The 18226-nt window shown below is 44.3% G+C and overlaps 1 protein-coding gene across 1 annotated transcript; it reads left to right on the top strand.

Annotated features, from left to right (window-relative positions):
* Positions 1–243: 243 nt before the first annotated feature.
* Positions 244–18051, top strand: LOC128643677 (zinc transporter 10-like). The gene is made up of 3 exons (XM_053696510.1): positions 244–645; positions 844–906; positions 17248–18051. Exons 1-3 carry the CDS (start codon positions 267–269, stop codon positions 17865–17867), a joined length of 1062 nt encoding a protein of 353 aa, XP_053552485.1. The 5' UTR covers positions 244–266; the 3' UTR covers positions 17868–18051.
* Positions 18052–18226: the final 175 nt, after the last annotated feature.

Here is an 18226-nt window from a genome sequence, read left to right on the forward strand (position 1 = left end):
TAAAGAGGGAGGGTGAGGTAAAGAACAAGGGGGAGTGGAAGGTAAAGCGGGAGTAGGGGGTGAAGGGGGATAATGTGGAGGGATGAAAAGGTAAAGGGGAGGTAACGATGGGGCAATAGTTTGAGTAGAGGGAACAAAACACATTGGGAATACAATAAACTCTTGGTTACTGCTTATATAACTTACCTTTCCCCCATTTACATGATACATAACTCACAATTCATGTTTTTTCCTCTTTCTCCTACCTTTCTCACTTACCCCACAGCATGAAGTCTCTTGTCCTCCTCCCTACTCTCGCCCTATCTGTCCTCCTTGCCCAGATAATCCTGAGCCGCCTCTCTGACTCCATCCTTGCCTTGTCTGACTCGGCTCACACCTTATCCCTTCTCATCACCCTCTGCCCTCCCATAATCCTTGCCCGATTTCACTCCTCCCTTCCCCATCATGCTCGCCTGCGTCTTCCCACCTTATTTTCCCTCCTGGCTCCCTTGCTCCTTTCCTCCCTCAGTTTCTCTCTTGCCCTAGGGTCTTTTGGCCGCCTTGTCCGTCCTCATGCTCCTCATCGCCCAGTTATCATCATCATCGGAGGAGTACTAGGTTTGGTGTTCAACATCCTTTATATCATATTTGCTGGAACTCTGCCAAGTAAGTAAAAGCTTTTTCTGATTGACCTCACTTCCTGCCATGTATGGATGGAGTCCATCTCTTCCTTCATGGTGACAGGGTCCTTAGTTTGTCATAACTGCCCCCATTTTACTAATCTTCCCTTATTGACTCGGTGAGGAGGTCAAACAGTTTAAAAAAATATTTATAACCATCACCAACCTATAACATTTTTTACAGAATGTCCTTCAAGAAAGGGGTCTTCTACAGACCAGCCGCCAACTGCCGGAGCACACGATGGAGGTTTGTGAGCTAACAACATTATGCATAAAGTTTAAAATAGGTGTAATGTGTGATATATATATATACACAGTAACTCACAAAAGTGAGTACACCCCTATATACACCCCATATTTTATTATATCTTTTCATGTGACAACACTGAAGAAATGACACTTTGCTACAATGTAAAGTAGTGAGTGTACAGCCTGTATAACAGTGTAAATTTGCTTTCCCCTCAAAATAACTCAACACACAGCCATCAATGTCTACACTGTTGGCAACAAAAGTGAGTACATCCCTAAGTGGAAATTTCCAAAATGGGCCCAAAGTGTCAATATTTTGTGTGGCCACCATTATTTTCCAGCACTGCCTTAACTCTCTTGGGCATGGAGTTCACCAGAGCTTCACAGGTTGCCACTGGAGTCCTCTCCTCCATGACGACATCACAGAGCTGGTGGATGTTAGAGACCTTGCGCTCCCCCACATTCCATTTGAGGATGCCCCACAGATGCTCCATAGGGTTTAGGTCTGGAGACATGCTTGGCCGGTCCATCACCTTTACCCTCAGCTTCTTTAGCAAGGCAGTGGTCATCTTGAAGGTGTGTTTGGGGTTGTTTTCATGTTGGAATACTGCCCTGCGGCCCAGTCTCCGAAGGGAGGGGATCATGCTCTGCTTCAGTATGACACAGTACACGTTGGCATTCATGGTTCCCTCAATGAACTGTAGAAAAGTTCAGAGTATTCCAGCACCAAGGTAATCCCTGATTAAGGGTTGCAGATATGCAGGTGTGCAAGCTGCCCAAGACAGCACCTCAGTCTCCAGTAAATACAGGTTCCAAAAAGGAGGATAGCAGCACCACCAATATTAAAGTACAAAGTATTTATTTAAGCCAATATAGTAAAGTGATAACGTTTCGGATTTGCATCCTTAGTCATGTCCATTTTACAATCAATTAAAATCAGCCTTATAAAGGCTCAAAGCCACACCCACACACCTACACCTGGGTTAACCCCTTGTTTTACATAATTGAATTTCAATATAATAACAGCTCCAACTAGTGGATACACAATGTTGTGTCCTGTCATAATATAACAGCTTTTCAAAGGAACACATAGTAATACAATAATAGCTTCACCTAGTGGATTCACAACATTATCACCTGTAAATTGCATATATTATAATAGCATTTCAAAGGCACACATTCCAATCCATTTCTCTATTCATCCCACCTGGGGTCATGTTACCTAATTCATGTATCCAGTACAACTCTCTACATTGTAAGATTTTAACCCCATCACCACCCCTTCTTGGGATTTTTACCTGTTCCAAAATTTGAAACCTAAGTTGGTTTATTTGATGACCTGCTGTAATCAAATGATTTGAGACTGGTGCCTCCAGGTCCCCTGTTCTTATATTACTTTTACTTGTATGCTGGTTTATTCACTCACAGACCTTGTGAGTGGTCTTGCCAACTGTGGCAAAACTCGCCACTTATGAACTATGCAGGAATTGTTATTTAGGCTAATGGTTAAAATGTATGTTAAACTGTATGTTACTGTTTAAACTCCCTGCTGTTTCAGTTGGGAAACCCCTTGTAGGGGAGACTGCTTTTTAAAAAGTGTTTATATTTTTGTGCTGTTGATGAAATAGTTGTTGTTGACTCCCAAGCTATGTGTCGTCTAGTTCTTGGTGGAAAGGGGTTATTATTACAATTACCAAGAGTAGTTATTTGCTTGTCTCTGCTTACCAAAAAGATATTACAGCTCCTACTGCCTCTCTGCTACAATTACCAAGAGTAGTTACTTGCTTGTCTCTGCTTACCAAAAAGATATTACAGATCCTACTGCCTCTCTGCTACAATTACCAAGAGTAGTTACTTGCTTGTCTCTGCCTACCCAAAATATATTACAGATCCTACTGCCTCTCTGTTACAATTGGTGGCAGCGGTGGGATTCAAACCGCACAGCAAGTCGTAGGACATGTGATGTATATGAACAGACGGTGAATGGGGACAGATTATACCAGACTAAAGAGAACTGCATTGAAGGAATTACTGGAGGTGAGAGGAATTATTGCCAGCAATAAAACCAAAGCAAGGCTGATTGCAGAGCACATGGAGGGAGACCGGGTAGCAGGTACGGGCGTACCCATGGCGAACAACGAAACTGAATTCCAAAAAGAGATGCGGACCCGGTTGGCTTTTTTTCCGCTACCCCATTCGGAGGAGCTCCTGACACGGACATCAGCAGACGTACATGAGAACCACCCCGAGACCCGGAGAGGGGCTACCAGTACACTCCAGTGCTGGTACAGGGAAAGCTAAGATTCCCTACCACGCATTCAAGGATCATACCGACACAGAGGATATCGATGGGTACCTACAGGACTTTGAGCGATTATGCCAACTGCATAATATTAGTACCGCTGACCAAGTTCCCCTACTGGCTGGCAAGGTATCCGGGCGGGCTGCTGAAGCCTACCGCACCATACCAGATGAGGACAGCAGGGACTACCAGAAGGTAAAACAGGCCATCCTGACTAGGTATGCTATTACCCCGGAGGCATACAGACAGCGATTCCGAGACCTGAAGAAGCTGGAGAAAGATACCCACACTGAGTGGGCGCATCGGCTAACCAGGGCCGCTAAAGGCTGGTTGCAGGCAGCCCAAGTCACCCAGTTGGAAGACCTTTTACAACTCCTGTTGATGGAGCAATTCTTCCAAGGGGTGTCCACTGAATTGCAAAACTGGCTGAGAGATCGAAAACCGTGCACGGTACATACCGCAGCGACCTTGGCTGACGAATACCAAGACGCTCGGAGAGCTCAACGAACACAGCAACGCTCCAGTATTGGGGTCACCCCAACCCCCACTGCAGCTCCCACACCTCTGCTACCCCATCCTGGAGGGGGAATCTACCCACCCCCTCCCCGATACCAGACTCGATCAGCTATCCGTTGCCATCTTTGTAACCAACAAGGGCACATTCAGAGAGACTGTCCCAGGAACAAGAACAAGAACCGATCCACCTGGAACAACCAGAACAACTTGTCAAACAACCGGGCAGCTGTACACTGCTACCAGAACGAGCCCCGACTACAGACCCAACCCGCAGTCTTCCACGAGGAACCCTTGGGCATCTTACATGAGGTAAACCCAGTACAGGCCGCTTCGGACAACCTACAAAGCCACCGCCAGGTGGTCTATATAGAGGGCCGACGTGTCCAAGGGCTGCGTGACTCTGGGGCCACCATAACCTTGCTCCGGCAACATTTAGTTTCCACCAATCAACTCACCGGAGACTGTGTAGCTGTCCGGGTGGCCGGGGGAGCCATTTACAAGATTCCCACGGCCAAAGTACACTTGGATTGGGGAGCAGGGTCGGGGAACGTAGAAGTGGGCCTTATGCAAAATTTGCCTGCAGAAGTTATTTTGGGCAACGACTTAGGGGAGCTGACTTCAGCGTTTGCACCCCGAACCTCCCCACAAGCAGCACTGCCCGTGGTTACCCGACAACAGGCCCGCACCAACGCACTGGCTGATCACTCTGAGGCTCAGGTAAGCAATCACCCCCCTAATGTCTCTTGGGCCCCTCCACTAGAGTTTGGTAGCGAAGTGGCCACTGACCCCTCGTTGCAAGTATATAGGGATAAGGTAGACCAGAATCAGGCGGGGTTGGAAGGAGAGAGGTATGGTTGGGATAAGGGGTTACTGTACAGGTATGCAGAGAAGATAGTGGCTGGATCTATTCCCCTGTCCGTTCAGCAGTTAATAGTACCTCAGAGGTATAGACGAGAACTGCTACGGGTTGCCCACGATATTCCGCTGTCAGGCCACCTAGGAGTTAGTCGGACGAAGCACCGCCTAACTCAGAATTTCTTTTGGCCAGGGATCACCAAAGATATTAGGCAGTATTGCCAGACGTGTGACACCTGCCAACGAGTAGGGAAAAGAGGAGACCGATATAAGGCGAAGCTACACTCCCTCCCCATAATAGAGGAGCCTTTTAGTCGAGTGGCGGTGGACCTCATTGGCCCCCTAGCCAAGCCTAGCCCCTCGGGGAAGAGGTATATACTCACGGTCGTGGATTATGCCACCCGATATCCCGAGGCAGTGGCTCTGGCTAATATTAATGCCGAGACCGTGGCGGATGCCCTCATCAGAATCTTCTCCCACATGGGATTTCCCCGGGAGATTATTTCGGACCGGGGCACCCAGTTTACGGCCGAGATTACCCACCAGTTGTGGAGAGCATGTGGGGTGAAACCCATTGTAAATTCCGCTTATCACCCCCAGTCTAATGGGCTCTGTGAACGGTTTAATGGAACACTAAAACAGATGCTCCGCACGTTCATGGATACCCAGAAGAACTGGGAGCGGTTTCTACCCCATTTGCTTTTCGCCTACCAGGAGGTACCTCATGAGTCCACTGGGTTCTCTCCCTTTGAATTATTATTCGGAAGGAGGGTACGGGGTCCCCTAGACTTAATCCGAGAGCATTGGGAGGGGGAATTCACTAGTGATGGTACTCCTATCGTACCATACGTGCTGGAGTTTAGGGAGCGCCTGGAGGCCCTGACTCGGACCGTCCACTCCAACCTTCAGGCGGCTCAAACCCGTCAGCGCCGTTGGTATGATAGGGGCGCCAGGGACCGCAGTTTTCAGACTGGGCAGAAGGTGCTAATCTTAAAAACGGTCAAAAATGATAAACTGCAGGCCTCCTGGCAGGGCCCATACAAGGTAGTGGAACAAATCTGTGACACCACCTATGTGATCGGCCCATGTACTGGAGCAGGCGGTAGACGCATGCTCCATGTAAATATGTTGAAGCCGTACCATGAACGCGCAGAGGAGGTGAATGCTATTTGCGCCCCTGCCGCGGACGACGCAGACAGTTTACCTCTTCCCGACCTCCTAGGAATGAAGAACCGGAATGAAGGTCTGGGAGAGGTACAATTGGGGGAGCGGTTAAGTCCTCGGGAACGAGCTCAAATAGCAAAGCTACTACAGGAAAAGAGAGACACGTTCTCCAACGTGCCTGGATATACTCGACTGGCCACCCATAGGGTAGAAACCCCAGGTCACCTCCCCATGCGTCAACCTCCTTATCGCATACCAGAATCGGTGAGAGAACATATGCGGAAGGAGATTGACGAGATGCTACAGTTAGGAGTAATTGAGCACTCGGACAGCCCCTGGGCCTCACCGGTAGTTCTAGTGCCGAAGCGGGACGGCACGACCCGCTTCTGCGTAGACTACCGGAAACTTAATGATAAAACCGTCTCTGACGCCTACCCTATGCCCCGGATAGATGAGCTCCTAGATAAAATGGCTCGAGGCCAGTACCTCACCACCATAGATCTGTGTAAGGGGTACTGGCAGATCCCACTAGCCGAGGATGCCATCCCCAAATCAGCGTTTGTCACCCCGTTTGGCCTGTACCAATTCAAGGTCATGCCATTCGGGATGAAGAACGCTCCGGCTACTTTCCAGCGAATGGTAGATCGGCTACTGGATGGGTCCCACGAGTACGCATGCGCCTATTTAGACGACATAGCTATATTTAGCAGCTCCTGGGACGAGCATTTGAACCATATAGGGGCGATCCTAGATCGCATTAGGGAGGCAGGATTAACCCTTAAGCCTAGCAAATGTCATATAGGGATGGCGGAGGTCCAGTACCTAGGGCACCGAGTAGGTAGCGGGCAGCAGAAGCCCGAACCGGCCAAGGTAGAGGCCATAGCCAAGTGGCCCACTCCCCGTACCAAGACTCAAATGCTAGCCTTTCTAGGTACCGCAGGCTATTATAGGAAGTTTGTACCTAATTATAGTACCCTAGCCAAACCCCTCACCGACCTCACCCGTAAAAACCTTCCTAAGATTGTTACCTGGAGCCCAGAGTGTGAACAAGCTTTCCAAGAACTGAAAAATGCTCTCATAAATGCCCCTATCCTTGCTGCCCCGTATCCAACTAAACGCTTTCTCGTCCATACAGACGCTTCTATGTTTGGATTGGGAGCCGTGCTGAGCCAAGTTGGGGCTGATGGCAGCGAGCATCCTGTGGCCTACCTAAGCAGGAAACTGTTACCCCGAGAAGTTAGCTACGCCGCCATCGAAAAGGAATGCCTGGCCGTGGTGTGGGCCCTCAAGAAACTTCAGCCATATCTATATGGACAACAATTTTCCCTGCTCACAGATCACAACCCGTTGGTGTGGCTGAACAGGGTATCCGGAGACAATGCTAGGCTGTTGCGCTGGAGTTTGGCGCTGCAGCCGTTTGACTTAACAATCCATTACCGACCTGGGAAGCAAAACGGCAATGCCGACGGGTTGTCCAGACAAACTGAACTTGAACCTTGATCTGTGAACACTCCTCCGGACCTCCCCAAGCCATTCCGTTGGGATCAGACTGGGTATGCCGGCTTGGTTCTGGGGGAGCATTGTGGCAAAACTCGCCACTTATGAACTATGCAGGAATTGTTATTTAGGCTAATGGTTAAAATGTATGTTAAACTGTATGTTACTGTTTAAACTCCCTGCTGTTTCAGTTGGGAAACCCCTTGTAGGGGAGACTGCTTTTTAAAAAGTGTTTATATTTTTGTGCTGTTCATGAAATAGTTGTTGTTGACTCCCAAGCTATGTGTCGTCTAGTTCTTGGTGGAAAGGGGTTATTATTACAATTACCAAGAGTAGTTATTTGCTTGTCTCTGCTTACCAAAAAGATATTACAGCTCCTACTGCCTCTCTGCTACAATTACCAAGAGTAGTTACTTGCTTGTCTCTGCTTACCAAAAAGATATTACAGATCCTACTGCCTCTCTGCTACAATTACCAAGAGTAGTTACTTGCTTGTCTCTGCCTACCCAAAATATATTACAGATCCTACTGCCTCTCTGTTACACCAACATACCCCAACCCACATGGGCACTTAATAAGGTAGCCTGCAAAATTCGTATTACATGTATATTGACTTTTTAGCTTATATTTTTTTACCTGTATGGGGATGAGTACAAATTGGGCCTTTAATGATGCCATTACAATTCTGACATCCTAAACAGGGAAAGCATCCCAAAACATTTTCTCCAATAAAACTCTGACTTTGGACCTTTTTAGGGCCAACATCTGCTTTGACCAATGTCTCCTTTAAATTTCTGCCTCTCCTAAAGGCAGACATAGGAAGAGTTTCAAACTCCCTCACATCAGGATTTGAAACTTTCAGTATGTGCCAATGTTTGTGCAGTATTTTGTGTATTTGATTACTCCAGGGAGAGTACTCATTCACAAAGATCATCCTAGGGGTTTTAACAACTTTCGGTTTTTCTTTCAACAAAGTAGCCCTAGGAGTTTCTAATGTAATTACCATTTCTCTTTAAATCAAATCCACAGGATGTCCTCTATGTATAAAACGTTCAGCCATCTCAGAAAGCCTCTCCTCAATCAAATTTTCATCCGAGACAATCCGTCTAACTCGCATATATTGGCTGTTATATTATGACAGTACATAACATTGTGTATCCACTAGTTGGAGCTGTTATTATGTTAAAATTCAATGATGTAAAAAAATAAAAGGGGTTAACCCAGTTGTAGGTGTGTGGGTGTGGCTTTGAACCTATATAAGGCTGATTTGAATTGATTGTAAAATGGACATGACTAAGGATGTAAATCCGAAACGTTGTCACTTTACTATGTTGGCTTAAATAAATACTTTTTACTTTAATATTGGTGGTGCTGCTATCCTCCTTTTTGGAACCTGTATTCAATGAACTGTAGCTCCCCAGTGCCAACAGCACTCATGCAGAGCCAGACCATGACACTCCCACCACCATGCTTGACTGTAGGCGAGACACACTTGTCTTTGTACTCCTCACCTGGTTGCAGCCACACACGCTTGACACCATCTGAACCAAATACGTTTATCTTGGTCTCATCGGACCACAGAACATGGTTCCAGTAATCCATGTCCTTAGTCTGCTTGTCTTCAGCAAACTGTTTGCGGGCTTTCTTGTGCATCATCTTTAGAAGAGGCTTCCTTCTGGGACGACAGCCATGCAGACCAATTTGATGCAGTGTACAGCGTATGGTCTGAGCACTGACAGGCTGACCCCCCACCCCTTCAACCTCTGTAGCAATGCTGGCAGCACTCATACATCTATTTCCCAAAGACAACCTATATGACGCTGAGCATGTGAACTCAACTTCTTTGGTCGACCATGGCGAGGCCTGTTCTGAGTGGAACCTGTCCTGTGAATCCGCTGTATGGTCTTGCCCACCGCGCTGCAGCTCCGTTTCAGGGTCTTGGCAATCTTCTTATAGCCTAGGCCATCTTTATGTAGAGCAACAATTCTTTATTTCCAATCCTCAGAGAGTTCTTTGCCATGAGGGTCCATGTTGAATTTACAGTGACCAGTATGAGAGAGTGTGAGAGCGATAACACCAAATTTAACACACCTGCTCCCCATTCACACCTGAGATCTTGCAACACTTGTGAGTCACATGATACCGGGGAGGGAAAATGGCTAATTGGGCCCAATTTGGACATTTCCACTTAGGGGTGTGCTCACTTTTGTTGCCAACAGTTTAGACATTAATGGCTGTGTGTTGAGTTATTTTGAGGGGACAGCAATTTTACACTGTTATACAGGCTGTACACTCACTACTTTACAGTGTAGCAAAGTGTCATTTCTTCAGTGTTGTCACATGAAAATATATAATAAAATATTTACAAAAATGTGAGGGGTGTACTCACTTTTGTGAGATACTGTATATATATATATATATATATATATGTATATATATATATATATATATATATATATTTCTTCTACTAGATACGACAAGTCCACGGATTCATCCTTACTTGTGGGATATTATCCTCCTGCTAACAGTAAGTGGCAAAGAGCACCACAGCAGAGCTGTCTATATAGCTCCTCTCTTCTCTCCACCCCCAGTCATTCTCTTTGCCTATACTAAGTAATAGGAACAGGTAAAGTGAAAGAGGTGTTAATATGATAGTTTTTATTTTCTTCAAGCAAGACTTTTTTATTTTAAATGGTACCGCTGAGTGCTATTTTTTCTCAGGCAGCAGATGGATGAAGATTTCTGCCTGGAGACTGATGATCTTAGCAGTTGTCACTAAGATCCAGAGTAGTTCACACAGAATGGCTGAGGAGTACTTGAGAGGCTTCAGTGTGAGGAACGGTTTTCATGCTACAAGCATTGAGGTATGTTCAGTCATATTTTTCTGGAGAGACTGTGTTATTTCAGAACTGGCTGACATTGTTCCCATAAGGGAAGGGGTAAGCAGTAATCCTACATGTAATAGAAGGGGTATTACTGGGACCTGTATATTATGGGCTAAAAATTGGTTGACACTGGTAACATATGTTTTGAGACAAAACAGTTTTATGCTTAGAGGGCAACATAACGTTTTTATGAGCAAACGTTTTTATTTTTGATGGCACTGGAGGGTTTCACATGGCTTACAGTGGTGGATTGGGAATATGAAAAACCCACATGGCTAGTTTCTGGACCGCTTTACAGCGGTTTTTACTAGGCAGAGAGACATCGATATAGATGGTCGGGGCCTAATTTCGCGCCTCAGATGCGCAGTTGAAATTTCTATGAAGGCAGCAAGCTCCAGCTCCGGTGGACCTAAACTGAAGATTTAGCCAAAACAAAGTGATAGAGTGGTTTATCAGACCCCTGAGGGCAGGTAGGCGCCACAGCAGAGCTGTGGCGAGGTGCAGGGGGTTGCTATCTTAATTTTCATAACGTTTTTTGTGTAACGTTTTTTTCTATTGAGGGTTAAGTATACCTTACTTGTGGTGCAATCTTAGCTGCCAAGATAAGACACATATATACTAAAATTGTGATAATTATAACATTTTAGAGCAGTTTTGGAGAAATTGTATGCTTTTTTACTCTTAAAGGCGCAGTACTGTTTTTCAAATTGTTGTTTTTGTCACTAAATAAAGTGTTTTCAAGACTTTTTGTGGTTATTACTAGTCTGTTCAACATGTCTGACATTGAGGAAAGTCAGTGTTCTATGTGTTTAGAAGCCATTGTGGAACCCCCACTTAAAATGTGTCCCTCATGTACTGAAAGGGCCTTACATTGCAAAGAACATATTTTAGGTGATAAAAGTATGTCTCAGGATGATTCTCAATCTGAAGAGAATCAGGTTATGCCATCCAATTCTCCCCAAGTGTCACAACCTTTAACGCCCGCTCAAGTGACGCCAAGTACTTCTAGTGCGTCTAATTCTTTTACCCTGCAAGATATGGCCACAGTTATGTCTACTACCCTTACAGAGGTATTACCTAAACTGCCAGGTTTACAGGGTAAGCGCAGTAGGTCAGGTATTAGAGTAAATGCTGAGCCCTCTGATGCTATTTTGGCCATCTCCGATGTACACTCACAGTGTTCTAATTTGGGGGTGGGGGAATTGATGTCTGAGGGAGAGCTTTCAGACTCAGGAAAGATGTGACAACCTTTAAGTTTAAGCTTGAACACCTCCGCTTGTTACTCCGGGAGGTTTTAGCGACTCTGGATGATTGTGACCCTATTGTAATTCCACCAGAGAAATTGTGTAAAATGGATAAATATCTCGAGGTACCTACTTACACTAATGTTTTTCCAGTCCCTAGAAGCATTTCGGGCATTGTTACTAAGGAATGGGATAGACCAGGCATTCCGTTCTCTCCCCCTCCTACTTTTAAGAAGATGTTCCCATATCTGACACCATTCGGGATTCCTGGCAGACGGTCCCTATGGTGGAGGGAGCTATTTCTACCCTGGCTAAGCGTACAACTATACCTATTGAGGACAGTTGTGCTTTCAAATATCCTATGGATAAAAAATTAGAGGGTCTTTTAAAGAAATTGTTTATTCATCAGGGTTTTCTTCTACAACCTATAGCGTGCATTGTTCCAGTAACTACTGCAGCAGCTTTTTGGTTTGAGGCTCTACAGGAGTCTCTTAAGGTTGAGACCCCATTGGATGATATTTTGGATAGAATTAAGGCTCTCAAGCTGGCTAATTCTTTTATTACCGATGCCGCTTTTCAAATGGCTAAATTAGCGGCAAAGAATGCAGGCTTTGCCATTTTAGCGCGTGGGGCGTTATGGCTTAAGTCTTGGTTTGCTGATGTGTCATCCAAATCTAAACTTTTAGCTATTCCTTTTAAAGGTAAGACCCTATTCGGGCCTGAACTAAAGGAGATCATTTCCGACATTACTGGAGGTAAAGGTCATGCCCTTCCTCAGGACAAGACGGTTAAAATGAGGTCCAAACAAAATAATTTTCGTTCCTTTCTAAACTTTAAAGGTGGACCCTCTACTTCCTCCTCCGCCACAAAGCAGGAGGGGAATTTTGCACAATCCAAGTCAGTCTGGAGACCTAACCAGACCTGGAATAAAGGTAAACAGGCCAAGAAGAAGCCCGCTGCTGCTACCAAGACAGCATGAAGGGGCAGCCCCCGATCTGGGACCGGATCTAGTAGGGGGCAGACTTTCTCTCTTCGCTCAGGCGTGGGCAAGAGACGTTCAGGATCCCTGGACATTAGAAATCGTGACCCAGGGGTATCGACTAGAGTTCAAGGATTTTCTCCCAAGGGGAAGATTTCATCTTTCACGTTTGTCTGTAAACCAGAGAAAAAGAGAGGCGTTCTTACGCTGTGTAGAAGACCTATATACCATGGGTGTAATCTGCCCAGTTCCAAAACTAGAACAGGGGCAGGGGTTTTACTCAAATCTGTTCGTGGTTCCCAAAAAAGAGGGAACCTTCAGACCGATTTTAGATCTCAAATGCCTAAACAAATTTCTCAGAGTCCCATCGTTCAAGATGGAGACCATACAAACTATTTTACCAATGATTCAGGAGGGTCAATATATGACTACCATGGACTTGAAGGATGCGTATCTTCACATTCCTATCCACAAAGATCATCACCAGTTCCTCAGGTTTGCCTTCCTGGACAAACACTACCAGTTTGTGGCCCTCCCCTTCGGGTTGGCCACAGCTCCCAGAATCTTCACAAAGGTGCTAGGGTCCCTTCTGGCGGTTCTAAGGGCGAGGGGCATAGCAGTGGTGCCCTATCTGGACGATATTTTGATTCAGGCGTCAACTTACCAGTTAGCCAAATCTCACACCGACATCGTGTTGGCTTTTTCTAAGAACTCACGGGTGGAAGGTGAATATACAAAAGAGTTCACAAGTTCCACTGACAAGAGTTCCATTCTTAGGAACTCTGATAGACTCCGTAGACATGAAAATATTTCTGACGGAGGTCAGAAAGTCAAAAATCCTGACTACTTGCCGAGCACTTCAGTCCATTCCTCGGCCATCAGTGGCGCAGTGTATGGAGGTCATTGGATTAATGGTAGGGGCAATGGACATTGTTCCGTTTGCTCGCTTACATCTCAGACCACTGCAGCTCTGCATGCTCAGACGGTGGAATGGGGATTATGCGGATTTATCTCCTCAGATAAATCTGGATCTAGAGACCAGAGACTCTCTTCTTTGGTGGTTGTCACAGGATCATCTGTCCCAGGGAATGTGCTTCCGCAGACCAGCATGGGTCATAGTGACGACGGACGCCAGCCTCTTGGGCTGGGGTGCAGTCTGGAATTCCCTGAAGGCTCAGGGTGTTTGGATTAAGGAGGAGTCCCTTCTACCAATCAATATTCTGGAACTGAGAGCAATATTCAACACGCTTCAAGCGTGGCCTCAGTTGGCTTTGGCCAAATTCATAAGATTCCAATCGGATAATATCACGACTGTAGCATATATCAATCATCAAGGGGGAACAAAGAGTTCTCTAGCGATGATAGAGGTTTCCAAAATAATTCGATGGGCGGAGACTCACTCTTGCCATATATCAGCAATCTATATCCCAGGAGTAGAGAACTGGGAAGCAGATTTTCTAAGTCGTGCTTTGTCAATTTTACTACACAAGCGTCTGGCGGATGTCCCAGATGTTCAGGCTTTAGTCAGAATCAAGCCTGTGTTTAAACCTGTTGCTCCGCCACGGAGTTTGATTTTAGTTCACAGTGTTCTTCAAGGGGTTCCGTTTGAACCTATGCATTCCATTGATATTAAGCTTTTATCTTGGAAAGTTTTGTTTTTAGTTGCTATCTCTTCTGCTCAAAGAGTTTCTGAGGTTTCTGCGTTACAATGTGATTCGCCTTATCTTATATTCCATTCGGATAAGGTGGTTTTGCGTACTAAACCTGGATTCCTTCCTAAGGTTGTTTCAATTAAGAATATTATTCAGGAAATTGTTGTTCCTTCTCTGTGCCCTAATCCTTCTTCTAAGAAGGAGCGTCTGTTACATAACTTGGACGTGGTTCATGCCTTGAAATTTTACTTACAAGCGACCAAGGATTTCCGTCAAACATCTTCTCTATTTGTTGTTTATTCTGGAAAGCGTAGGGGTCAAAAAGCTACGGCTACCTCTCTTTCTTTTTGGCTGAAAAGCATCATCCGTTTGGCATACGAGACTGCTGGACAGCAGCCTCCTGAAAAAAATTACAGCTCATTCTACTAGAGCGGTGGCTTCCACATAGGCTTTTAAAAACGATGCTTCTGTTGAACAGATTTGTAAGGCTGCGACTTGGTCCTCCCTTCATACCTTTTCCAAATTTTATAAATTTGATACTTTTGCTTCTTCTGAGGCTATTTTTGGGAGAAAAGTTCTTCAAGCAGTGGTGCCTTCTGTTTAGGTATCTGTCTTGTCCCTCCCGTTCACCCGTGTCCTGTTGCATTGGTATTGTATCCGACAAGTAAGGATGAATCCGTGGACTCGTCGTATCTAGTAGAAGAAAAGGAAATTTATGCTTACCTGATAAATTGATTTCTTCTACGATACGACGAGTCCACGGCCCTCCCTGTCATTTTAGACAGATTATGTTTTTTTTATTATTTATAACTTCAGTCACCTCTGCACCTTTTAGCTTTTCTTTTCTCTTCCTATACCTTTGGTCGAATGACTGGGGGTGGAGAGAAGGGAGGAGCTATATATATATACAGCTCTGCTGTGGTGCTATTTGCCACTTCCTGTTAGCAGGAGGATAATATCCCACAAGTAAGCATGAATCCGTGGACTCATCGTATCGTAGAAGAAATCAATTTATCAGGTAAGCATAAATTTCCTTATATATATATATATTTAATATTTATATAGCCAATCCATTAGAACTAAAGGGATATCAAAACCCAGATTTTTCTTTTAGGACTTCTTTATCAGATTTGCTTCATTCTCATGACATCCTTTGTTGAGCAATAAAAAAAATGCGCTACTAGAAGGCAGCTGAACAATTCAGGTGAACCAATGACAAGAGGCATTTATTTGCAGCTACCAATCAGAAGCTAGGTCCCAGTAGTGCATTGCTGTTCCTGAGCCTACCTAGATATGCTTTTAAAAAAACAATATCAAAATAAAAAAATAAGAAACAGGCGCCTCACATGACTTTTACGTAGAGTTTCATAAGGGACCACCATCCATGGAAGCAAACGATACACACCCAAGCTGCGCATGAATTCAGTACTAATTATGTCTAGAGCTTAAGAATACTGTTATTTCACGTAACCAGTGATATCAGTTCACAGCAAGCGCACAATTATGTCATATATATATATATACACACACACACACACATACATATATATATATATATATACAAACACACACACATATATATACACACACACACATATATATACACACACACACACATATATATATATATATATATATATATATACACACACACACTATACACACACATATATACGGTATATACACACACACACTATACACACACACATATATATATATATACACACACACACAACAGGTCAGTACAGTCAGATCACATTTAATGTGGGTAGAGGTTCTGTAGTTTAAAAGCATGAACTATATGATTAAGAATATGTGTTATACTAACATGTAAGCGCTGCATACGCACAAACAGCTACGTAAACCTTGTGCTAAGACACTTATTGCTGGTTTTCAATCGATTAAAATAGGTTCTATTGTGAAAAAAACACACAAAACGCTGTCTGACGCAGGGCTGTCTGTCTGCCGACCATCTATCTGTCTATCTATCTGTCTGTCTGTCATCTGTCTGTCTGTCTATCTATCATCTGTCTATCTGTCTGTCTACTATCTATCTGCCTATTATCTATCTGTCTGCCGACCTGTATCTATCTCTGTCTATTATCTATCTATTATCTATCTGTCTATTATCTATCTACCTGTCTATTATCTATCTGTCTATTATCTATCTGTCTGCCGACCTGTATCTATCTATCTGTCTATTATCTATCTATTATCTGTCTATTATCTATCTATCTGTCTATTATCTATCTGTCTGTCTGTCGACCTGTATCTATCTATCTATTATCTGTCTGTCTGCCGACCTGTATCTATCTATCTATTATCTATTTGTCCGTCTGCCGACCTGTATCTATCTATCTGTCTATTATCTATCTATTATCTATCTATTAACTGTCTGTCTGTCTGCCGACCTGTATCTATCTATCTGTCTATTATCTATCTATCTGTCTATTATCTATCTGTCTGTCTGCCGACCTGTATCTATCTATCTATTATCTATTTGCCGACCTGTATCTATCTATCTGTCTATTATCTATCTATTATCTATCTATTAACTGTCTGTCTGTCTGCCGACCTGTATCTATCTATCTGTCTATTATCTATCTGTCTATTATCTATCTGTCTATTATCTATCTGTCTGTCTGTCTGTCGACCTGTATCTATCTATCTATTATCTGTCTGTCTGCCGACCTGTATCTATCTATTATCTATTTGTCTGTCTGCCGACCTGTATCTATCTGTCTATTATCTATCTATTATCTATCTAGTATCTGTCTGTCTGTCTGCCGACCTGTATCTATCTGTCTATCTATCTGTCTGTCTGTCATCTGTCTATCTATCATCTATCTGTCTGTCTACTATCTATCTGCCTATTATCTATCTGTCTGTCTGCCGACCTGTATCTATCTATCTATCTATCTATCTATCTAGTTATCTGTCTCTCTGTCTCTTGATATATGCATGAGTGTATCTGTTTCTCTGTCTGTCTCTGTCTACGACCTGTATCTATCTAGTTATCTGCCTCGCTATCTGTTGATATATATATATATGTGTGTATTTGTTTCTCTATATGTCTCTTTGTCTGTATATTTCTGCATATGTCACTCTCTAGGTAACAACAACCTGAAAGCTGTGTAGAGCTTTCTCAGCCCCTTCAGATCTGCTAGGTGGGTTCTACAGGATCACTTTAAGAGTAATGAGAACATATTCATCTAACATTTATATTCATTTCTTTATCCTTACAGATCCAGGCTTGAGTCTTGCAAGACCATTACCTTTGTGGCATATTCTGGCCTCGCTCACCCCCTCCACACTCCTAATTGCCAGTGGCCTAGCCCTTCATTTAATGATTGACAGTGTGGTCCTACGTTACATGGACCCCACTCTATGCTTATCTAATGTGGTTATTATGGTGGCTTCAGCCTACTCAAGTATAGTTCAAAATGGCCGACTTCTGCTCCAGGCTGTGCCACCCTATTGTGACTTGCCCAGCCTTAAGCGTGGACTAGAAAGTCTTTGTGGTCCTGAAGGCCACCATGAGCTTCATGTATGGGAAGTGGCCCCAGACCAAGCAGTGGCCTCTCTTCACCTCTGCTGCCCAGGGCCAGAGTCCTACCAAGTTCTCCTAGAGCAGACACGTCTCTTGCTTGGGCGCCATGGCATAGGAAAAGTAACAGTGCAACCGGAATTTGCAAATCCCGGTGCCTGCTCCATGGCTTGTGGCCCAGCCTGTGTCCATCACCTTTGCTGTGACCCAAGACAATTAGAGACATCAAAAATAAAGGGCCAGGTTTTACATAACAAAGGAGAAACAGGACAGTTTGGATGTACCGACTGCGTCCATCAACTTAATAACCAGTGTTAATTGGTGGTCAACAAGGGACAGTGATAGAGATGGAAATTCTGCACCCTGGGAGAGGGCGCAACTGCTTGCTTTTACTCCAAGTGGATATTTAACCCATTAACATATTTTAAAGCTATTAATCTTCTGAATACTAATATTTTTTGGATATTTCGTACAGTCAAAAATAAACTTAAAAACTTTGCAATGTATTGTCTGATTAATAACTCATTGTTTTTTCCCCTCTTCATTATTGTCCCCTCTTCTGCTTCTATCTGTTATTGCCCCTACTCCTACTTACCCCTCTCCTCCTTCAATCTGTCACTGTTTTCTCTGTATTTCTGTCCCCTCTCTTTATTCTTTTGTCACCATCCCCTTTCTTC

This window comes from Bombina bombina, unplaced genomic scaffold, assembly GCF_027579735.1.
Source record: "Bombina bombina isolate aBomBom1 unplaced genomic scaffold, aBomBom1.pri scaffold_504, whole genome shotgun sequence".
In the NCBI taxonomy this organism is placed as follows: Eukaryota; Metazoa; Chordata; class Amphibia; order Anura; family Bombinatoridae; genus Bombina; species Bombina bombina.